Genomic DNA, 18,350 nt, shown 5'->3' with positions numbered 1-18,350 from the left:
GTTAGGACTGTAGAAGTCATTACATGATTGCTAGTGCTAATGGCTTTTGCGTTGCATCAGAGAGGATTAAAAAGGAGCAGATTTAAAGGCAGGTTTTCCAGCTCATTCCTAAGAGTCTAGCTTTGTAACTGTAATATTATTTTAAAATTTTAATCCAATTTTACAGTGGAATGATTATGTCTTTCTTTTTTTTTAAAGTGGGTGTGTTTTTTGTGTTTGTATTTTTCTTCCTCAAAGAGCTTAACCATTTTTTGCTCAAATTCTTTGTCATCTTTATCTCCATTATCTGCAAAACTGCTGATAGCCAAAGAGCGTGCTAGAGAGATTTAAACTCCCAGGTGATTGCTTGAGATTCTGAGACCTTTGAAACACTTCTGGAGTCAGAGTAGCTAACTAGATACGTTAAAGCAAGGATGTACAGAGCTAGGCTCACACTGCAGACAAAATTGTTTACATTTCCTAAATGTATTACTGAATAATATTCCTTTTGGTTTTTTTGTTAGACCTGGTCTCTCCATTCACTTGCCTTGATAGTGGATTCTAGTGGACCAATGTACCGTGGATATGTTGAGCCAACACTTTCTCTAGTTCTTACTCTGCTCTTAACTGTTCCACCATCACATACGGAAGTACATCAATGCTTAGGTCGATGTCTTGGAGCTATAATAACTACTGTTGGGCCTGAGCTGCAAGGTTAGTGGGAACTTGAAGAGAAAACAAAAAATCTAGCTTGCATAAAGATTATATATCACAACCTTAAATGGAGGAAAATAAATTTTTGTTTGTTGCAGTTGCAGGCAGGGGTGGGGGATGTTGACAAATTCAGTTACAGTCCAGCAAGGAACATCACTTCTGATCCTACTTATAACTGCTTGGGGCTTTTTTCACTGCAGTTTGAGATTTGTATAAAGAAGCTGCAGTGCAGTATGGTGTTCTGGCTAATGACAAATCTGCATGGTAGGTAAAAGATTAAAAACACCCTTGCTGCATATTTTGACGTGTATATTTTTGTGTGTAGGTGGGGCAAGAGGCAAGATTTTTCCTCTGCTTTTTAAACATGAGTTGATTTTTTTTTTAATTGATGGCAAGAACTTAAGTTTGACATAACTGATAATATTGTGAACTATAACTCATTTCCACTCATTCTTGATATTCTTAGATCACTGTACCTTACTGTAGAGAATAAGAGCTTGTCATGCCAAACACTATATCTGAAATTCTGTTTCTCAGATGGCAAAACCATGGGTTTGTGACTTCGTCTAACTGGGATTTTTAGGAACACTTATAGGATGGTCTTTGATGTAGTGCCAGAGAGACAGCCACTAGTGAAATTTTAACTCTGAATAACTGGACTTAAATTTCTAGTTGTGAAAAATCTTTAGATGGTTTAATTGAACTTGTGTATCTGCTTGCTGTCTGCTAACCTTTTGAGCTGGAGCGTCATTAACTTTTTAAATAAACAGCACCTTCTGTAGAATGTCTTCTGCAGGTTACACTTTTCTATAATTCATAATTTTTTTTATAAGCCTGATGCATGTTAATTCTTAAAATACAGAATGGGACTATTACTCAAATTAAATACCGTTCTTTTGAATGCTTGATCTATTAGAGCAGTGCACTGCATGTAATGGAGTTAACTAAAATGACCTGCGTTACGTGTATGCTAGCTTAAGTGTTATCTGATATTTTAGGAACTATTCAGTGCATGAAATGTTGCCCATATATATAGAATGAAAGAGATTTTCAAAATGTAAATTCACATAATTTTACTGGTTTCATGTCCTGGGTAAGATATTCTCAAAATATTTCTGACTTAAGATCATTGGTGCAAAATTTCATTTGGACAGGACGTTGTTTATCTGAGCTAAAAAAGGAGTGATTGAAACACTCTATAGTGTTTCTTCGAAGTTGTGTAGATACTAATTTGTAGCAGGAATTCAGAAAAGTTACATCTTAATCTGTGAACTTTGAAGCATTAAAAATTCTTGTTCCTCAAAGGTTTAAAATCTATAGTTGTCATACAACAATTCTGCTGTCTTAAGGATATCTTATTACGTCATTAGGTAATGGAGCTACAATTTCAACAATCCGTTCTTCCTGTTTGGTGGGATGTGCAATTACGCAAGACCATTCAGACTCACTTGTTCAGGCAGCTGCCATATCCTGCCTTCAGCAGCTTCATATGTTTGCACCACGGCATGTCAACCTGTCCAGTCTGGTTCCCAGTCTTTGTGTGAGTACAAAATCCGTCCCTTTTGTTCCTCAGAGTTTTATGTATGTGCTTAGCAGAGGACAGGAGAAGCACTTAGCAATGTGTCAAGGATGCCCGTACGTAATAAGCAAGCCACATTTGCAAAAACCGTGGAGGTCAGTAAAAGTATGTTTGTCCCCAAGCCATTTTACATCTTTTCATAATGCTGCCCAAACTGAAGTCATAGGGTCTGATTGTCTTTTACCCTAGATAGCACAAGATAGCAAGCATTTATATATAATATGACTGACTAAAAAGATGCTGAAACACTCTGTTTCCTCCAACTGATTGCATGCATAGAGGGAAGTGAGTGAGTTAGGGAAAAGTAGGAGATTTTGGGTTTATTTCACCACTGTCAGCTTGGTAGATGCTGACATTCAGATTCTTGTGCTGATGGTGTTAGTGTTGCTTTCTCCTTCCATTAGTGTTCTGTCAGCAAAACCTGGCTGAAGCCTGGAAGTGAGGCAGAGGCTGGGACCCAATACATACCAAATACAAGTGTTAAAAGGAAAGGTGGCATGTGGGTGTGTGTTTTGGTGTGTGGGTTTTTTTTTAACTATTACTATTTTAAAAATTATTTTTAAAGGGTTCAGCAGTCCAATACTGAGAAATTTGAAAACCTCCTCTGTAATGTCTATTGGATGTTTTGTCAAGTTCTTTGTGTCATTCTTTGTGGAACTGGTGGTTCTGTGTTACCTGAAGGAGTGTGATCCTATTTACGTCAGCACTGGAACTTTTTCTTAGTCTACCATCCAGACTTTCCCTACTGCATCCTCCCATTGTTACATGATTCCCTGCCCGCACTCTCCCTTACTTCCCATCACTCTCTAGAGCACTCCTGGGAGTGCAGTGTGTTCCCAGAATGCGTCACTTGTCCTTTCACAAAATTTTGCATGAAAGAGGTGTAATGTACCCAAAAGTAGGTAGGCCCTTTTGTATTAATACTGTGTACAACTTGACAAACAATTGCTGTAGCCATTAACTCTAAGTTCCTGTGGGTAATTTTACAGGCAATGAAGTTCATACAGGAATGACTCTTTTGAAAACTTTTGCCAGGGTTTTCTGCCATCTCTTTCCTATTCCTTTGTGGCCCTCTGCTAAACAAAGGCTGTTTTCCTCCTCTTTTCTCATATTCCTTACTTCCAAGTCATACTTAGTTTGATAAGTTTTCCTCTGAATTGTCTTGTGCGTTTCTTTATACTGCAAATACATAGATATGTACGCAAGGTCTGCCTTACCTGCCCCATTAGCAAATTCTTCATTGCTTTCTAACTCACTTTTGAATGGAATTAATGCCATATATCAAAATTAAACCACACAGTTTCACAGTCTCATTTCATTTCTTCTTCCTGCATTGGCTTCATAACTTGTTTGTTTTGTAACTTAAAACAGGGAATACTCTTTCCATTAATTAAATCACCCAAATATTTTAGTTTTAGTTCCATTAAAACAACCTCAGTGTGATATTTAGAGGTTCTTTAAAGTCTGCTTGTTTTTTCAGGACTAAAATCTTGTATATTCATGTATGGAATAAAGATTTACTGTTAAAATGCTTTATAAACTATATAACCCTTTCATTTAGGAAAGCAATTTCCATCCACATAATAACCTAATACTGAGAAAGCAAATGTGTATTCAGTTTATTAAGAACAGGTTCCCCAGCGTAAATAAAGAATCACAGTTTCTTAAGGAGTACTCTTAATCTCTGTGGAAAAACATACAGTTCTCTGTGCAGCTACTTCCTCTCAGGAAAACAGGGACCATGCACAGTTCTATAGGAAAAATATTTGCTTGTACTAGAGGTGATTCAAAAGGAATTAGAAGCCAGTGTTGCTTAGCTAAGAAATTTGAAGCTGTCTTATTAAAAGGCACTTATGCTGTAAATCCTATTGTAATTTTGAAGTAAAAGTTTTTATGATAGCTGTCGTGTGTGGTGCAGCTGATGATGGCTTTTTTGTTTAAAAGAATGTGATTTACAGCTATAGCAGAGTATGAGGTTGAGTAGTACTGAAGAGTGGAACAGACTGGGAAGTATAATTAGTCTAAAATCAGACTGGCGCAGTAGTTCCAATGTTTAAGCTCTTATCTCTTTAATCAGATCACAACTGACAGCTCTGTATATGTCAGCTTTATTTTCACATTTGTACATTATAAAAAGTGTGTACTTCTGAACTCCCAACATCTTGTAAAGAGCTTGGTCCCCAACAGCTCACACATGGGCATATAGCTGAAAAGTAGAATGCTATTAGTCCTTAGCAGAGCTGATGTATTGATATGGGGGTGCAGCAGTTCACTCACCTGTAATGGTTCTCGTTTTAGGTTCATTTGTGCAGCTCCCACTTGCTGCTTCGCCGGGCTGCAGTTGCATGTTTACGACAGCTTGCTCAGAGGGAAGCATCAGAAGTATGTGAATATGCCATGAGCTTAGCAAAAAATGCTGGAGACAAAGAGAACAGTGGCATCAGTAAGTATTTCTTTCATGTGGCCTTTTTGCAACAATTGGGTGCACATACGTAGGCATATGTGTGGTTTGCATTCAGAGAGGGGGGGGAAAAAACCCAACAACACAAAAACCTAAAACCATCCCTTCCAGCTCCAATAACTTCTGGCCACACCCCTGCTTACCTCTGGAATTTCACTTATAATTTAACTTTTTGAAAAGATCAGACTTAAACTTCTCTGCCCCATTAAAAGTGGCAATCAAATAGAGAATGCAGTGTATGCACAGTGGAAACATTTTACAGTTTTTCTGGTATTTCAGGTCTTACTCTTTAAAAATTGACTTAATTGTATGCTGTTTGATTGAGATGCCTGGTTGTGTTATGTACTGTTAGCAGCACATCTTGCTAGCCTGCGGACTGCTGGCTGGTTCAATTCTTACATGTATCATTTTATTCTGAAAATAAGAGGCTCAACAGTGATCAGCACAGTCTTTCTACAAACATAAAATCATGAGCTTACTCAAATTAAATCACACCAGTTAAGTCTGTCTCTGGAAAGATTCTTTACAGTCCAGTACTATTAGGTATTTTTACATCTTTTAAAGAGAGGTTTATCTTTTTTTTGGTAGTTAGGTTTGGGGTTTTTTTGTTTGTTTTTTTGGGGCTTTTTTTTTTAAAGGAATAGTAGGAGGTGTTATTTGCCTTGCAGAAAATAAATTAAATGAATTGAGGTATTAAAATTATTCTAGTGTTACTGAATTCCTTCTGAATTAACATCTTGGTGTATCATTGCCTGAACTATACATGCACAAATACACAATGTCCAATTCTACTGTTGTTCAAAATTTTAAAGCTGAGTTACTGATTTCAGAAAAGATTTCTCATTGTCATTTTGCAGATATGAATCCTTTTGCACCAGGAGCTGGTTCTCGCCGAGATGTTCATTCCCGGCATCAGGGGGTTAATATAACAGAGACAGGCCTTGAAGGTGTCCTTTTTGGAATGTTGGATCGGGAGACTGATCGGAAGTTGTGCTCAGATATCCACGATACATTGGGACATATGCTTTCATCGCTGGCAGTAGAAAACCTTTCTCACTGGCTAATGCTTTGTAAGGATGTCCTTGCTGCTTCCAGTGGTAAGTGTTCTGTAGTGTTCACATAGACAATATGTCCTTAGGATTAACATCTTCTGGCAATATTTGTTTGGAGCTTGTCTTTTATCCTAGTTAAGACATAGCTTATATTGTATATAAAACTTTGAATATAGTACATTAAAGCTTGCTTAGAGAAAAGAAATCAACAATGTTATGTTAAGTTTTAAAATATTGCTTTTAAGATTATAAAATTAGCTGCCTCAAAGTAGGATTTCCAGTGGAGAAGCAGTGTGATTATTGCTCTGACATTTCAGTCTCTTAGTGAAAGCTGACATATTCTTTTTAGCCTTTATACATGAGGACCATGCAGAAGGAAGAGTGCTGTACTCACTCTGAGCTTTCTTTTATGAGGTTGTGTGAGTTACTGATGTGATGATGGGTTACCATGGTGATGAAACTTTTGCTGCTTGTTCAGCTTTGCAGGCTTGTTTGCACAGATCTTGTCCTCTGAGACCTTATTCCTGTTTTTCAGCTTGTAGGATGGTTGTGACGCAGATTCTGCTCATTTCCCTTGCATTTATACTTGTTTATTGGCATACTGTGAGTTCATCCTAAAGCTCTTTCTAAATGTTCCGGCTTTGCGTTAACTGATGAGTAATGCTGCCAATGATTTCTTTATGCAATATAGTTACCATACATCTACCCAGTGAGAAGGACCTTGTTTCCCGAGTTTGAAGTTGGCTTGTCCTTCTCCTATTTCACATGGGATGGGTTTAAAAACTTCTTTTAAAGTTTTCAACATGGTTTTCCAATCTCTTACTTATTTATTAGGAGGTGAAATAATCTCTGAGAGGACCATATTTAAACAAATTTCTCTTGGCTGTACTTTAATAAGCCAGCAACTTCATTTTGAACTCCTTTTATCCAGTTAACTGGCATATGAACAAAAGCTGGTTTGCCTTTTAAACAGAGATTTACAAATCAGCCACATGAGGTGCTGGATGCCCTCTCAAGGCACTCTTGTCGATTGGCTTAATCCATGTTTGATTTGCCCTAGCCTTTCTCTCTTTATCGAATGTCTTGGCTCTTCAGCTGCTTAAATTTAGATTTTATAAGAAGTGTGCTGTAGTTGGGCAGTGTTACCCTTGCAATAATTTCTTCTCCTTCTTTAATTATTGCCACAGTAATTTTTGTCAGTACCTTGGCATTTTGCTAATTTAGACCTTGCCATTGAGATTTTATGTTCTTATTTCTGAATAGAAGAAATATGTATGGATATTTAGTGAGTTGATTTTTGTCCCTGTTTGAATTTGGGGTTTTTTAATGTGATCCCTGAAGTATTTTTATTTTCTGAAATGAAGTCTCACAGCCACACTTAGAGAAAAGAATTTTTTGACTGTTAAGCACATTTGTGGGTGCCATAAACTGCCTACTTGGCTGCATATCTGTCCCATAGCACGGAACTTTGTAGTTTTGTTTCATTTTAACATGCATTTTAGCTTTTACTTGAAACAGGAGCTGAATGGTTCAAAGCCAAGCTGATTCTTTGATTTTGAGTCTGGTAGTCTCCTTACCCTGTTTATTGGCAATTTAATAGGTAAACTTCTCACCTTTGAAAATTAACATATGTGATTCAGCTATAATTGGTATGTGTGGAGAATTAAAGTTACAGGAATTTATCTCATATCATTTAAGCCAAATAAAGGGTAATATAGCCCAGATTAGAGGTGAAGAACATTTCTTCTATTGATATTCCTTTGCCTTTCTACATTTTTCAAATGTTATTGCTTCAACAGAAGAATTAGTCTGTTTTGAATCTGAGTATAAGAGGCTTGAGTAGCTGTCTTCTGCAGATTGTAACTGGGATTTTTCTTTTTTTTTTTTTCAATCGTCCTCTGTTGTAGACATGAGTGCTACTGCTCCCCTGGGAGGAGGGAAGGATGAGGAATCAGAGAAGAAGGATGAGATGGATGATGATACAATGTTTACCACCTTGGGTGAAGAGGATAAATCCAAGCCTTCTGTAGCACCTCGTTGGGCAACTCGTGTGTTTGCAGCAGACTGTCTGTGCCGAGTTATCATGCTGTGCGAGAATGCAAACAAGGCACACTTCGATCTGGCACTGGCTCGTTCAGCCAGACTTAAAAACCCAAAAAGTAATTACAGAATGTGCATGTTTTGTTTTTGTTTTAATTTTTTTTAACTTTTTGCACCTCTTTACATTTTAGGATTACAGGAAGAAAATATAAGCAGTTGAAACGGTTAAAACCAAAGCAAATGGCCAGCAAAAGGCAATAAAACTGTAGTTGTGTAACCATTGTAGTTACTGTACCGTGAACACAAAGAATGAGGTTTGTTGGAAGATATAAATTCTGACAGACTGATCTGCTTGGAAAAAAGCACCTTAGATTTGCAAACCTTTTCTCTAGTCTGAATTAGAAGCAATAAACTTCTAGGTAAGGCTGAGCTGGGAATAGTTTCTCCAAGTTTAACATAATGACAGCGGTGAATTAGACTTCAGAGATTATTTTAGCATCTCCAGACTGAAGGGATTATTGGAAAGAAGAAAGAGATGAAGCCAGGTAGTTATTGTTGTGGCATTGGTTGTGGAGTGAGGGATGTAGGAGGGAGTTAACACATGGACCCAGCTGCTTTATAAAGTTTATTCTTTTGGTATCCATGAAAGTGTGAACATTGGTTTTAAAGCTCATATTTTGAAGATACTTATATAAGTTAGAGGATCAAAATTGAGAGGTCAGTGATGACATAGCTATTTGTGAAGAAATGTTTTTCTAACATACGGGGGGAGGTTTCTCTCCTTGAGTTGTCCATGTGTATTGGTTCTGGTGCACAGTGACCGTTTGCTTTCACCCATGTAATGCTCATGAGGACTTTGTGTATGTAGGGTGAATATCATGAGCATCCTAGAATGCATGGGATTAATGGATTTTAGTGTCTTATGTTGTTGAAGGTGTCTGTTACGGTATGGAGATTTATCAAGTCTTTGCTTGTGTTGCTTTGATACAGTCTGGTTCCAGCACTGCGCATTGGTTTTGTGAGAATCTTGTTTCTGACTTGATTTGAGGCCGAGGTCACTGTTTGAAGGCTGAGAGGGAAGAGTTTTGGGGAAGTTTATGTTGAGATGGCTTTATATTATAGAGAAAATCAGGAAATAACTGCTGCTTATAGGATCCTGTAGAGAATTGCATATAATAATCCTGAGAATTTACAACTCTGCATTTATTTAAAGTGGACTTGATCTGCTTAGTTCATTGTAAAAAAGCAAAACTCAGCAAACTTCTAGCCCCCAACTTCAACTTCCAAAATATTTAAATTTTACTAACATCTGTGGCGATCTGAAAAACGTAAGTGCAGACTGTACCATTTAGTAGGTTTTAAGTGATCTCCAGTCTTTCTTTACTGACATGCCTTTGAAAAGTTTAATCTACAAAATGAACTTTGCTTTTTACCTTGAGACTTGAAAATACGTAGAGCTTTCATAATTTGTGCTTTATGTTAGTCACCCTGGATATTACGTTTTTAAATAATTTATTTTTGTATTACTTGTACAACAACTGGTAATTTCAAATGGAGAGTAAGGAAGGAAAGAAAATGAATTGAAATAGAGAAGAATAATCCTTTCAGAAATGTTACTGAGTTGCATCTTGTTCTTTTCTGCATGTTGTCTGCTGCTTACGTACAGCCTTTGATGTGGCTTTTGGGAGCAGAACTAGATGCATACTCAGTTTTTAGGTGTTTAAACTTGACGAGGTTTTCCTTTATCAGCAGGGGTCACTATAAGCATAGGACTCGAACAGGAATTCCCTTAAAGATATTTTGTAAACTGCGGGGGGGGGGGGGATTACTAAACGTTCCAATCTCTTCTAAACTACTCAGCCACATTTACATGCTCTATTCAGTGCAATTTCTGTACGCCATATATTTAATTTTGTTTCAAATATGTGCTTAATTTTTAAGGTTGACTTAGGAATAACCAGCCCTTTTATCACTTGGGGGGTGGAGAAAGGAAAATAGGTTACATTCTTTCCTGCCTTCTTCCATAACCTAAATGTGGACCTTTGAAAAGGAAGAGGTAAAATTTGTACGTGTCACTGAGGAAAATGTTCCGAATATCTGTTGTAGTAGCTATCTTTTAAGTTACTAAATAGTCCTTCCTGTTTTGTTCTAAGATGACTTTTTAGTACTCCATCTCTCTGACCTTATTCGAATGGCGTTCATGGCTGCGACTGATCACAGCAACCAATTACGAATGGCGGGTCTCCAAGCTCTTGAAGACATTATCAAGAAGTTTGCATCGGTTCCTGAGCCAGAGTTTCCAGGCCATGTGATACTGGAGCAGTATCAGGCTAATGTGAGACCTTCATAAGTTCAGAAAATTTTATATTTATGCCAATATGCCAGTATTAGCTTTGAGAACATTTTGTAAGTTCAAAAGACCCGTGAAGAGATTTTTGTGTGTGAAGATGTACTGAAGAGAATTTTATTTACCTCCTCAAAATTTATTTTGTATCTCTTCCTATTTATTATAACTCAGTAGCTGACAAAATTTAAAAATTCAGTAGCTCTCGATTCTTGTAACTTGTAATATCTGGCCTTCATTTAATTTTTGGCAAGAGTGACATTTCATTTGTAGAATTAGGAGTTGGAATATAATGCTGGTTGAGTTCCAGATTGATTCTAATCAATCTGTTTTCCTGGGAATTAATGAATATACTGCTGTTTAAATGAAAACTACAAAAGTTGTAGAATAGGAGGTGGACCGTTGAAGAGTTATTGGGGAGTAGTACTGCTTTATTTTGTTGCATAGCTTAACTCTTTCACCTCTTTTGTCTTCACTGTGTCTTCAAGGTCCTTGCAAATACTTCTTAAAGGCAGGCTTTTGTCCGTTTCACTTCCTGGCTTTTTTTTTCTCTTTATGTAGTGCTGTAACCATTGCTTCTGTCTCTTTGACTTGGTTCTTTTTGTTTCTGAAAAATGCTGCCTTATAACAACTTCCTAAAAGGCTTTTTTATTAGGAATTGTGATTTTGGGCACTTGATGCAAGTCCAACCATAAACATTTGATTTCACATCATTATTCCTTTGGACATCAAAAAGTCATTGGCTTCTTGAGCCTTAGCATAAATTGCACCTGTAGTGCTTTCATGATTAAAAGGATACTCATTAACAGAAGCAAGGTAATACTACATACTTGACAAAGGTAGTTAAGGCTTAAAAAGGCAATGGGCAAGCAGGAAAAGACTAGGACTTTTTGTTGTTCTTGTTTAAAGAATACTATTGGAAATGTTTGCTAGACAGCAAGGATAAGTTTGGGTTATAACTACAGTGCCAGAATTGTCAGTCTTGTCTTGCTTGTTCTGTATACGTGCTTGAGCTTTAAACAAGGTGAGATTCTGTGATTCTGTGAGATGAAGAACGTTGCGTCACTATTGTTTTAGCTGGATTTTTAAATTCTTCTTCCTGTCAACAGGTTGGAGCTGCTCTGAGGCCGGCTTTTTCCCAGGATACACCATCCGATATAACTGCAAAGGCCTGCCAGGTACAGAGGAAAATGTTCAGATAGTATGGGCCAAACTAATTTTCCTTCTTTTTTGAAGAAGGATGCAGAAGCGTAGTAGTAGCAAATGGTTGGAAAAGGCTGTAAACCAAAGCCATGATATTTTTGCAGCACCTTTTGAAGCTTCTGATTAGTATGCAGCCTTAATATATAATTTGAGAGATGTGGGTTTTTAAAGATGTACTTTTATTGGTTGCTTTCTCATACATTCTTCACAGTGAATTCAATGACCCATTACTTGAATGGTCTGACCAGACACTTGTGAACAGAATACAAAAATTGTTATTACCTATTTGTGGAGGATTACAAAACAATTTAAAGTATTTTCCCTGTACCTATTAAGTTCTGTTGTAGTATGCTTTGCAAACACAGTCTTTGTAAGCACTCACCTGAGCAATTCTTTTATAATGGATGGGGAGAAGAGATGGAAAACCTCAGATTTTTTTTCTGTTAAGCAGGAGGAGAGCTGCTAATGCTTTTTTTGGTGGTTGATTTGGGTTTTGTCTTCTACAATTTTTTTTTTCCTTTATAAGGCTGTTGGGTTTTTTTTGCTAGTTTAGAATGATTCTAAACTTTGTTGTCTAGGTATGTAGTGCTTGGATAGGAAGTGGGGTTGTGAGTGACCTGAATGACCTCCGCCGAGTTCACAACCTTCTTGTCTCTTCCCTGGATAAAGTGCAAGCAGGAAAGGGATCTTCTAGCCAGCTTTACCGAGAGAGTGCAACTACAATGGAAAAACTTGCAGTTCTGAAAGCATGGGCTGAGGTAAACATTGACCATTAAATCTTTAAAAGTTTGAAAAGATACTGCAGTGTAATAGCAGCCTCACATCTTACTGGCAGTTCAGCCAGTGAGCCTTGCACCTGCCCTCCTCCTCTACCTGTTGCAGTTCCACTCCTGGGATGTTTTCATCTCCATATCTTTCTCTGTTCCTTTTTCTGCCATCCTGTCAATCCATATTTACAGTGATGCTTGATTGGTTTTTGTTTTACTGCACTTTTCTGTATTAAAGTATACACTCATATCCTATCAGATTTCAATTTTCCTCCCATCTTATTGCTCTTAAACCTAAAAAAAAAAAAACCAAACCGAACACCCTTAAAATATATTCTGGTAAAATGTTGCAGTTAATTAACTAGGAGTTTGACAAAGTGTTCATAATAAGTAACGTGCTTAATGTAGATATTATTGGGGAATGGCTAGAATACCAGAAATTGCCAACTATTTACAAAAGACAGACTAGCACTACTTACATTGCCTTGCTATCTGAAATGTTACTTGCATGCTATAGAGCTCTAAATATAATTACACAAATGGTATTTTAGTTTCTTTTAGTGTAGTACTTTAAGGTTTCGGGTTTTTTCGTTAAATTTTCTTGGGAGTTACTTTTGAAATTACAAAGGAAAGTATTAACATTTCAGCTGTGTAATGTTAACCATGCTATGCTGTAATTTTTCAGCTTTGATATGGAGCATCTGTTGTGTGAAGGCACTTATTTCTGTTCTTCTCTAAAAATGCTAAATTTTACTGTATTTATTCCCATATTTAAGTTTTTGAAAACCTTTTATCCTCTCGTAGCATCTATCAAAGACAAACGTATAGATGTTCTTGTACTCATGTAACGCATTTAAAGCAATTTTCATGTCTTTATGAATCCTAACCTGCTCCCAGAAAATGACAGTTACTCTAATTTATCCAGTAGCTTTTAATGTAGGTCAAAGAAATCTTTGCAGTAAGGATGCGTTGGTTTAATGAAATCAGTTATTTAAATCAATATGTCTGTGCAGAGCAGCAGTATTTGACAACTTTTAGGAAAAAAGTGTGTAGCCAGATTGTTTTAGAGAAGTGCGGTTTATGCCCCTAAGTGTTATATGCTGGTAGAAATAAAAGAAAAAAGTATCTAAATAAAAGGTAATTGTATTGCAAGTCTCTCTTTCCCAGTCATTTTCCAGTGATTCATCTGTGTACAGAATCTGTTACTTTCACATGGGAAAGACTGCTGCTTTTTTTCTCTTAGGGTCTCACAGCATGTACTTTTCATATCTGTTTTTCTTCTAGGTGTACGTTGTTGCCATGAAAATCAAGAAGGAAGCAGAGACCAAGCCAAAGCGTACTTTAAAGAGCACAGAGGAGGATGAGGATGATTTTGGTACCATAGATGAGTTGCCACCGGACAGCTTGATAACACTTGTACAACCTGAGCTGCCTGCACTTAGCCGTCTCTGGTTAGCTGCACTGAAAGATTATGCTCTTTTAACTTTACCAGCTGAGTTTGCTACCCAGCTTCCACCAGATGGTAAGCACTGGAATTTTTTCTTGTGCCGTTGTGAAAAACAGAAAGAAACACTTAGATGAACTTTAAAATTATTCTATAAATTATTTGGCAGGAATGGTTTTTATGCAAGTGATAAATTTATGCCTATGTGTAATAGGAATGTATGTTTGAAGTTTGAGTGTGCTTTTTTCCTTTAATCTGCAATGAAGATATTCTTTATCTGAATCACAGAGATCAGTAAAACTGTGTCCTTGAAGAATTAAGAATACTTCTACAGCTCTAATACTTTGATATCAAATGCGAAAAGATATTTACTGTAAGAAAAACATACCCCTTGAGATTAGAGCGGATACTACCTTATAGTATTTTACTGAGTTAAGAATGAGTGTTCTTTATGAAAAGTGCTGCAAGACCTGATGACTTTGTGTGTCTTTCATGCTCTCTGCTCATTGTTCCATAGTGGCCAGTGTACTTTCTTGTGAGAGGTACTAACGTTGCTCTTTCACAAGGAGAATTGGGATGCAGTGTCACTAAAAAGGATCACATCTGAATATGTACATGGTCAAATACACCCAGAGTAAATAAACTAATAACTTTAGAGTATGTGCTTTTTGTCTATTATTTGCAGAGAATTTCAGAATTTACCTTTGCATTGCTAATTTAACAGGTGGAGCATTTTACACTCCAGAAACAATCGATACAGCTAGACTGCACTACCGAAACTCCTGGGCTCCCATACTACATGCAGTGGCACTTTGGCTAAACAGTACAGGATTTAATGCTTCAGAGTCAACAGAAGAGACTGCTGCAGCAATGCCCGGTTCACAGAAGCGTGCTACATCCATTATGTTAAACCAGACACCTGGCACTCCCCCCACCACTAAATCTTTGCCAGAGATAAACAAAGATCGGATGCACTTAATTTTGGGTAAGAGTTAAAAGTTTAGAGTTCAGTACCAGTACAGTATGGTACAAAATAGTATCTTTTCTTATTCCCATATGTTTGCTTGAAGTCTGGGAGGTTTAAAATGCATCATATATCTGGACAGTAATGTTTTGAAATATCGCTGTCTCCGTCTCCCTGTGTCTCTCTGCCTTCTGTGTTCTTTATAGCCTTACCAGAATATTTGTGATTGTGATTATTGTGGTTTTTATAGACAAGTTGTATATCCAGTTTGTTTATGTGACTGAATAAATAGGGACTGTTCTATGTTGTAATATCATTCAGATAGTACAAAATAGTATGCCTCAAAGACACAAAGCTGTAAGGTTAATTAAAAAACCCACCCTCATAAAAACTCAGTCCAGTAGAGACTGATATTTGACAGGTCATGTGCAGTAGCTTTTGCACCAGTTTTTCATCTGTGAGTCTTGCTGTTTCCCTTTGTTTTTATCTAGCAGCTTTGAGAAGTGGTTGTGATCATTTATTCTGAGGATTGCCAACAGTTTGCTGAGATATACAGATATTTAAAACCAGAATTACGTGATGTATGTATAATATGAATATTGCATAATTTTTGAGGCTTAACTTCATCTCTTTTATCTTTACATTTAAGAGTTCAGTAAAATAAAACTCAACTTACAGTTGAAGGATTCAGAAGTCTGTCTGACAGATCTTTGGAACAAAGAGTGGATTTCCATTTGTTAATCTAAGTTGCTTGCTGTCACTGTTTATTATTTTTCCAGCCAAATCTTGGGGAAGACGTGATGCAGAAGAGAAAGCAAATACAATTCTGCTACTTCTGACACATAAAGTCTCTTTTGCTTTAAAGGAAGGAAAATTGAGAAAAGCATATATCTTTCTGAAGTTGTTAAGAACCTGCCACACTTATAAAGACATTTAAAAAAGAAAACTTGATTTTATGATGATGTGAACACTCTTGCTCTTTCCAGGTGTTAGTATACAGTTTCTGTGTTCCCCACGACCTGAAGAGCCTGTTGAGCATGTTACATCTTGTTTGCAAGCACTTCATACTTTATTGGATTCCCCTTGTGCCAGAATCCATATTGCAGAGGACCAGGTACTATATGAACATGTTGTAACAATCAGCTTTTTGTAGTTCTTGGTCTTTCATCTGTGATGATTACAAAAGCTGTAATTATTTTTGCATGAGAAAAGTATCTGCTCATCATAGGCAAGTGATATAACAATTAGGAATTGTTAAGTCCTAATTAATTTTTTCAATATGTACTTTGTTTTACTGTAGCTCCTTGGTGTTGAACTCCTGAGTGTGCTTCACCGACTCCTCCTGACCTGGGATCCTCCTTCAGTACAGCTACTGGTCACAGGAGTTGTCCAGCAGATAGTAAGAGCAGCTCAAGATTACTTGCAGGAAAAAAGGAACACCCTAAGTAAGATTTTGAAAACACAGCTTGCTTTGCAGAGTAAATAAGCAACAGGTTTTCATATTGGGAAAGGAACTCAAATACATTAGAGTATGGTTGAAGTGAGGAGGAAGATGCTGTGTATTCCACTGATAATTTTGATGTATTCAGTATCTTACCTGCTGATTGCTTAACTCTTGTAAGATGTGGTTTTACTTCCTCTGATCATTCTAGCAGTTATTCTTTTCATGTCATGTTTTTCATTAATTTTTCTTTAATATGAGTGATGAAAATTATACCTAGCACACCACTTAAGGTCTTACTAATACCTTGCTCAGTTTCATTAATGTTTCTCTATTGACCACCTCATAGCACTTCATTTACCTTTTTTTCTGAAGTTTAATAGTTCGGCCCCCAGTGTAGAGTCTTGTGGTGTGTCCCTGGCACAACTGGCATTCGTGAGATGAATGAACTGCTACTGGAACCAGTGTGAAAAGTTGTCTGTCCAGGAGATTTTGCCAGGAAGTGGAGCAGACTTGCATCTGGGTTCTTACTTTGCTGACATTCAGGGTGTGTCAGCAACCAGGAGCTCTGGGAACAGGGTGTGCAAACTGGAGCAAAGGAGGTGGCATGGAAAGGCATGCTTTTGCAGCCCAGAAGTGCTGTTCAAGACTGTGCGAGACTGCTTGAGTCAGCATAACGATGGCAGTGACATACAGCAAGATACAGTCTGCTGACTGAGGAACAATCACCTCTGGCACATCAGAGGTCTAATGACCTGGCTTGAAATTCAGGTGAAAGTCCTGATGTGACTGTCCTCCAGGTGCTTGTTTGTGCAGCCAGGGCTGGCAGTGGCATTGGTCTCGCCTGTGAGATGTGAAGGAAGTGCATGTGAAGATGAGCAGACTGTGTAGTTCAGGAAAGGCAAATGGAAGAATGATGTGTTCTTCACAGAGATCCTGTAGGTACAGGAGCCCAAGCCCCACATGTCACAGGAGCGACAGCCATAGGCTTTGCTGGAATATGGCCCTGGAGCATGAGACTCCTACGAAGGTCGAGGCTGCAAGGTTGTGACTTCCAGCAACAAAAGGCTTTTTCTCCAGACATCCAGTAGGAGAACGCTATAGAGATCTGGCAAGAGGAGAAGAGGAACAAGCTGTCAGGGTAGGTGTCTGGGCCAGCCATTCCTCTCTGACAGGTCAGAACTGTACCACTGAGAGGATGTGAAGGGTGATACCAGTCAGGAACTCTCTTCTTGTTTGCCTCAGACTGCCTAAGCAAGAAGAGGAAGTAGGTGAAGCCATATTAAACCAACTGGAAGAGGCCTTCCAATCACAAGCTATGGGAGTCTCATGAGAGACTTCTACCATCTGGATGTGCTGGAAGGGCAACACTGCAGGATGCTAACAATCTGAAGCTCTTAGAAGTGTCTGAGGCACAGGTTTCTTCAGTCCAGATGCTGGACAGTCCAAATAAGGGAGGTGCTCAGTGGATCTGCTCCTCATTAATACAGAAGAAATGGTTACGAAGCTGTGGCTGTAGCAGCTATGAGAAAGTGGAGTTCATGATCCTGAGGGAAATGAATGCAAGTAGCAGAGCAAAAGCTTTGGCTTAACTGATGCACTTCTTTGCTTAGTCCTCCTGTATCTCTGTGTCTAGTGAGCAAGTTTAGGGGAGAGAAATGATACCTACAGTAGATGAGCATCAGGTTAGAGACCGCTTAGGTAAAAGCTGGACATACCCTGGGACGAGATGGGATGCATCTGAGGGAGCTGGCTAATGACATGCTAAGGCTGCTGCGGTCATCTTTGAAAAGCTGTGGTGCTCAAGAAAGCTTTCTAATGAATGGCAAAAAGTAGATGCTATGTCTAACTTTCAATAAGTAAAGACATGAGGCGGGTTTTGGGATACTATGTGTCAGTAAGCCTACTGTGTGTGTTGAAATATTTTGGAGTAAATTCCCTTGGAAACCACTTCTGAGTACATGAAGTAGAAGAACGTGATTTGAAATGTTGAGCACGTACTTACCAAGGACAAATAATGCCTAATCACCCTCTGTGACGAAATAACTGGCTTTGGATGAAGGGGGACTTGTTTACCTTCACTTTTGCAAGGCTTTTGACCCAGTACCCCGTAGTATCATTGTCAAATTGGAGAGACGTGGACTGAAGAGTAGAATAACTGGCTAGACTGCTGTGCTTGAATGGAGTTCAGTGATTCGTCTGACTGACAGCTGTTTGCAGCTGGTGTTCCTTAGAGTTCAGTATTAGTTCTGCTACTGTTAGGCATTGTCATTAACAACCTGGATGATAGGACAGAATGCACCCTCAGCCAATTTGTGGATGATACCAAACTGTGCAAGTGGCAGATACACACTGGAGGGCA

The 18,350-nt window shown here is 38.0% G+C and overlaps 1 protein-coding gene across 3 annotated transcripts in view; it reads left to right on the top strand.

Moving 5' to 3' along the window:
- Window positions 1–18,350, top strand: part of HEATR5B (HEAT repeat containing 5B) — a 56,728-nt gene that overhangs the window by 25,780 nt on the left and 12,598 nt on the right. For all 3 annotated transcript variants that reach the window (XM_064445873.1, XM_064445872.1, XM_064445871.1), the window contains exons 20-31: window positions 504–693; window positions 2,064–2,233; window positions 4,571–4,715; window positions 5,591–5,830; window positions 7,693–7,944; window positions 9,979–10,160; window positions 11,279–11,347; window positions 11,951–12,130; window positions 13,424–13,661; window positions 14,308–14,568; window positions 15,534–15,661; window positions 15,848–15,992. In XM_064445873.1, the coding sequence (XP_064301943.1) occupies window positions 504–693; window positions 2,064–2,233; window positions 4,571–4,715; window positions 5,591–5,830; window positions 7,693–7,944; window positions 9,979–10,160; window positions 11,279–11,347; window positions 11,951–12,130; window positions 13,424–13,661; window positions 14,308–14,568; window positions 15,534–15,661; window positions 15,848–15,992 (2,200 nt within the window). The remainder of the gene's footprint in view (window positions 1–503; window positions 694–2,063; window positions 2,234–4,570; window positions 4,716–5,590; window positions 5,831–7,692; window positions 7,945–9,978; window positions 10,161–11,278; window positions 11,348–11,950; window positions 12,131–13,423; window positions 13,662–14,307; window positions 14,569–15,533; window positions 15,662–15,847; window positions 15,993–18,350) is intronic.

Source organism: Phalacrocorax carbo, chromosome 3, assembly GCF_963921805.1.
Source record: "Phalacrocorax carbo chromosome 3, bPhaCar2.1, whole genome shotgun sequence".
NCBI lineage: Eukaryota > Metazoa > Chordata > Aves > Suliformes > Phalacrocoracidae > Phalacrocorax > Phalacrocorax carbo.
The sequence above is the reverse complement of the archived record's forward strand: the minus strand, read 5'-3'. Positions and strand labels throughout refer to the sequence as shown.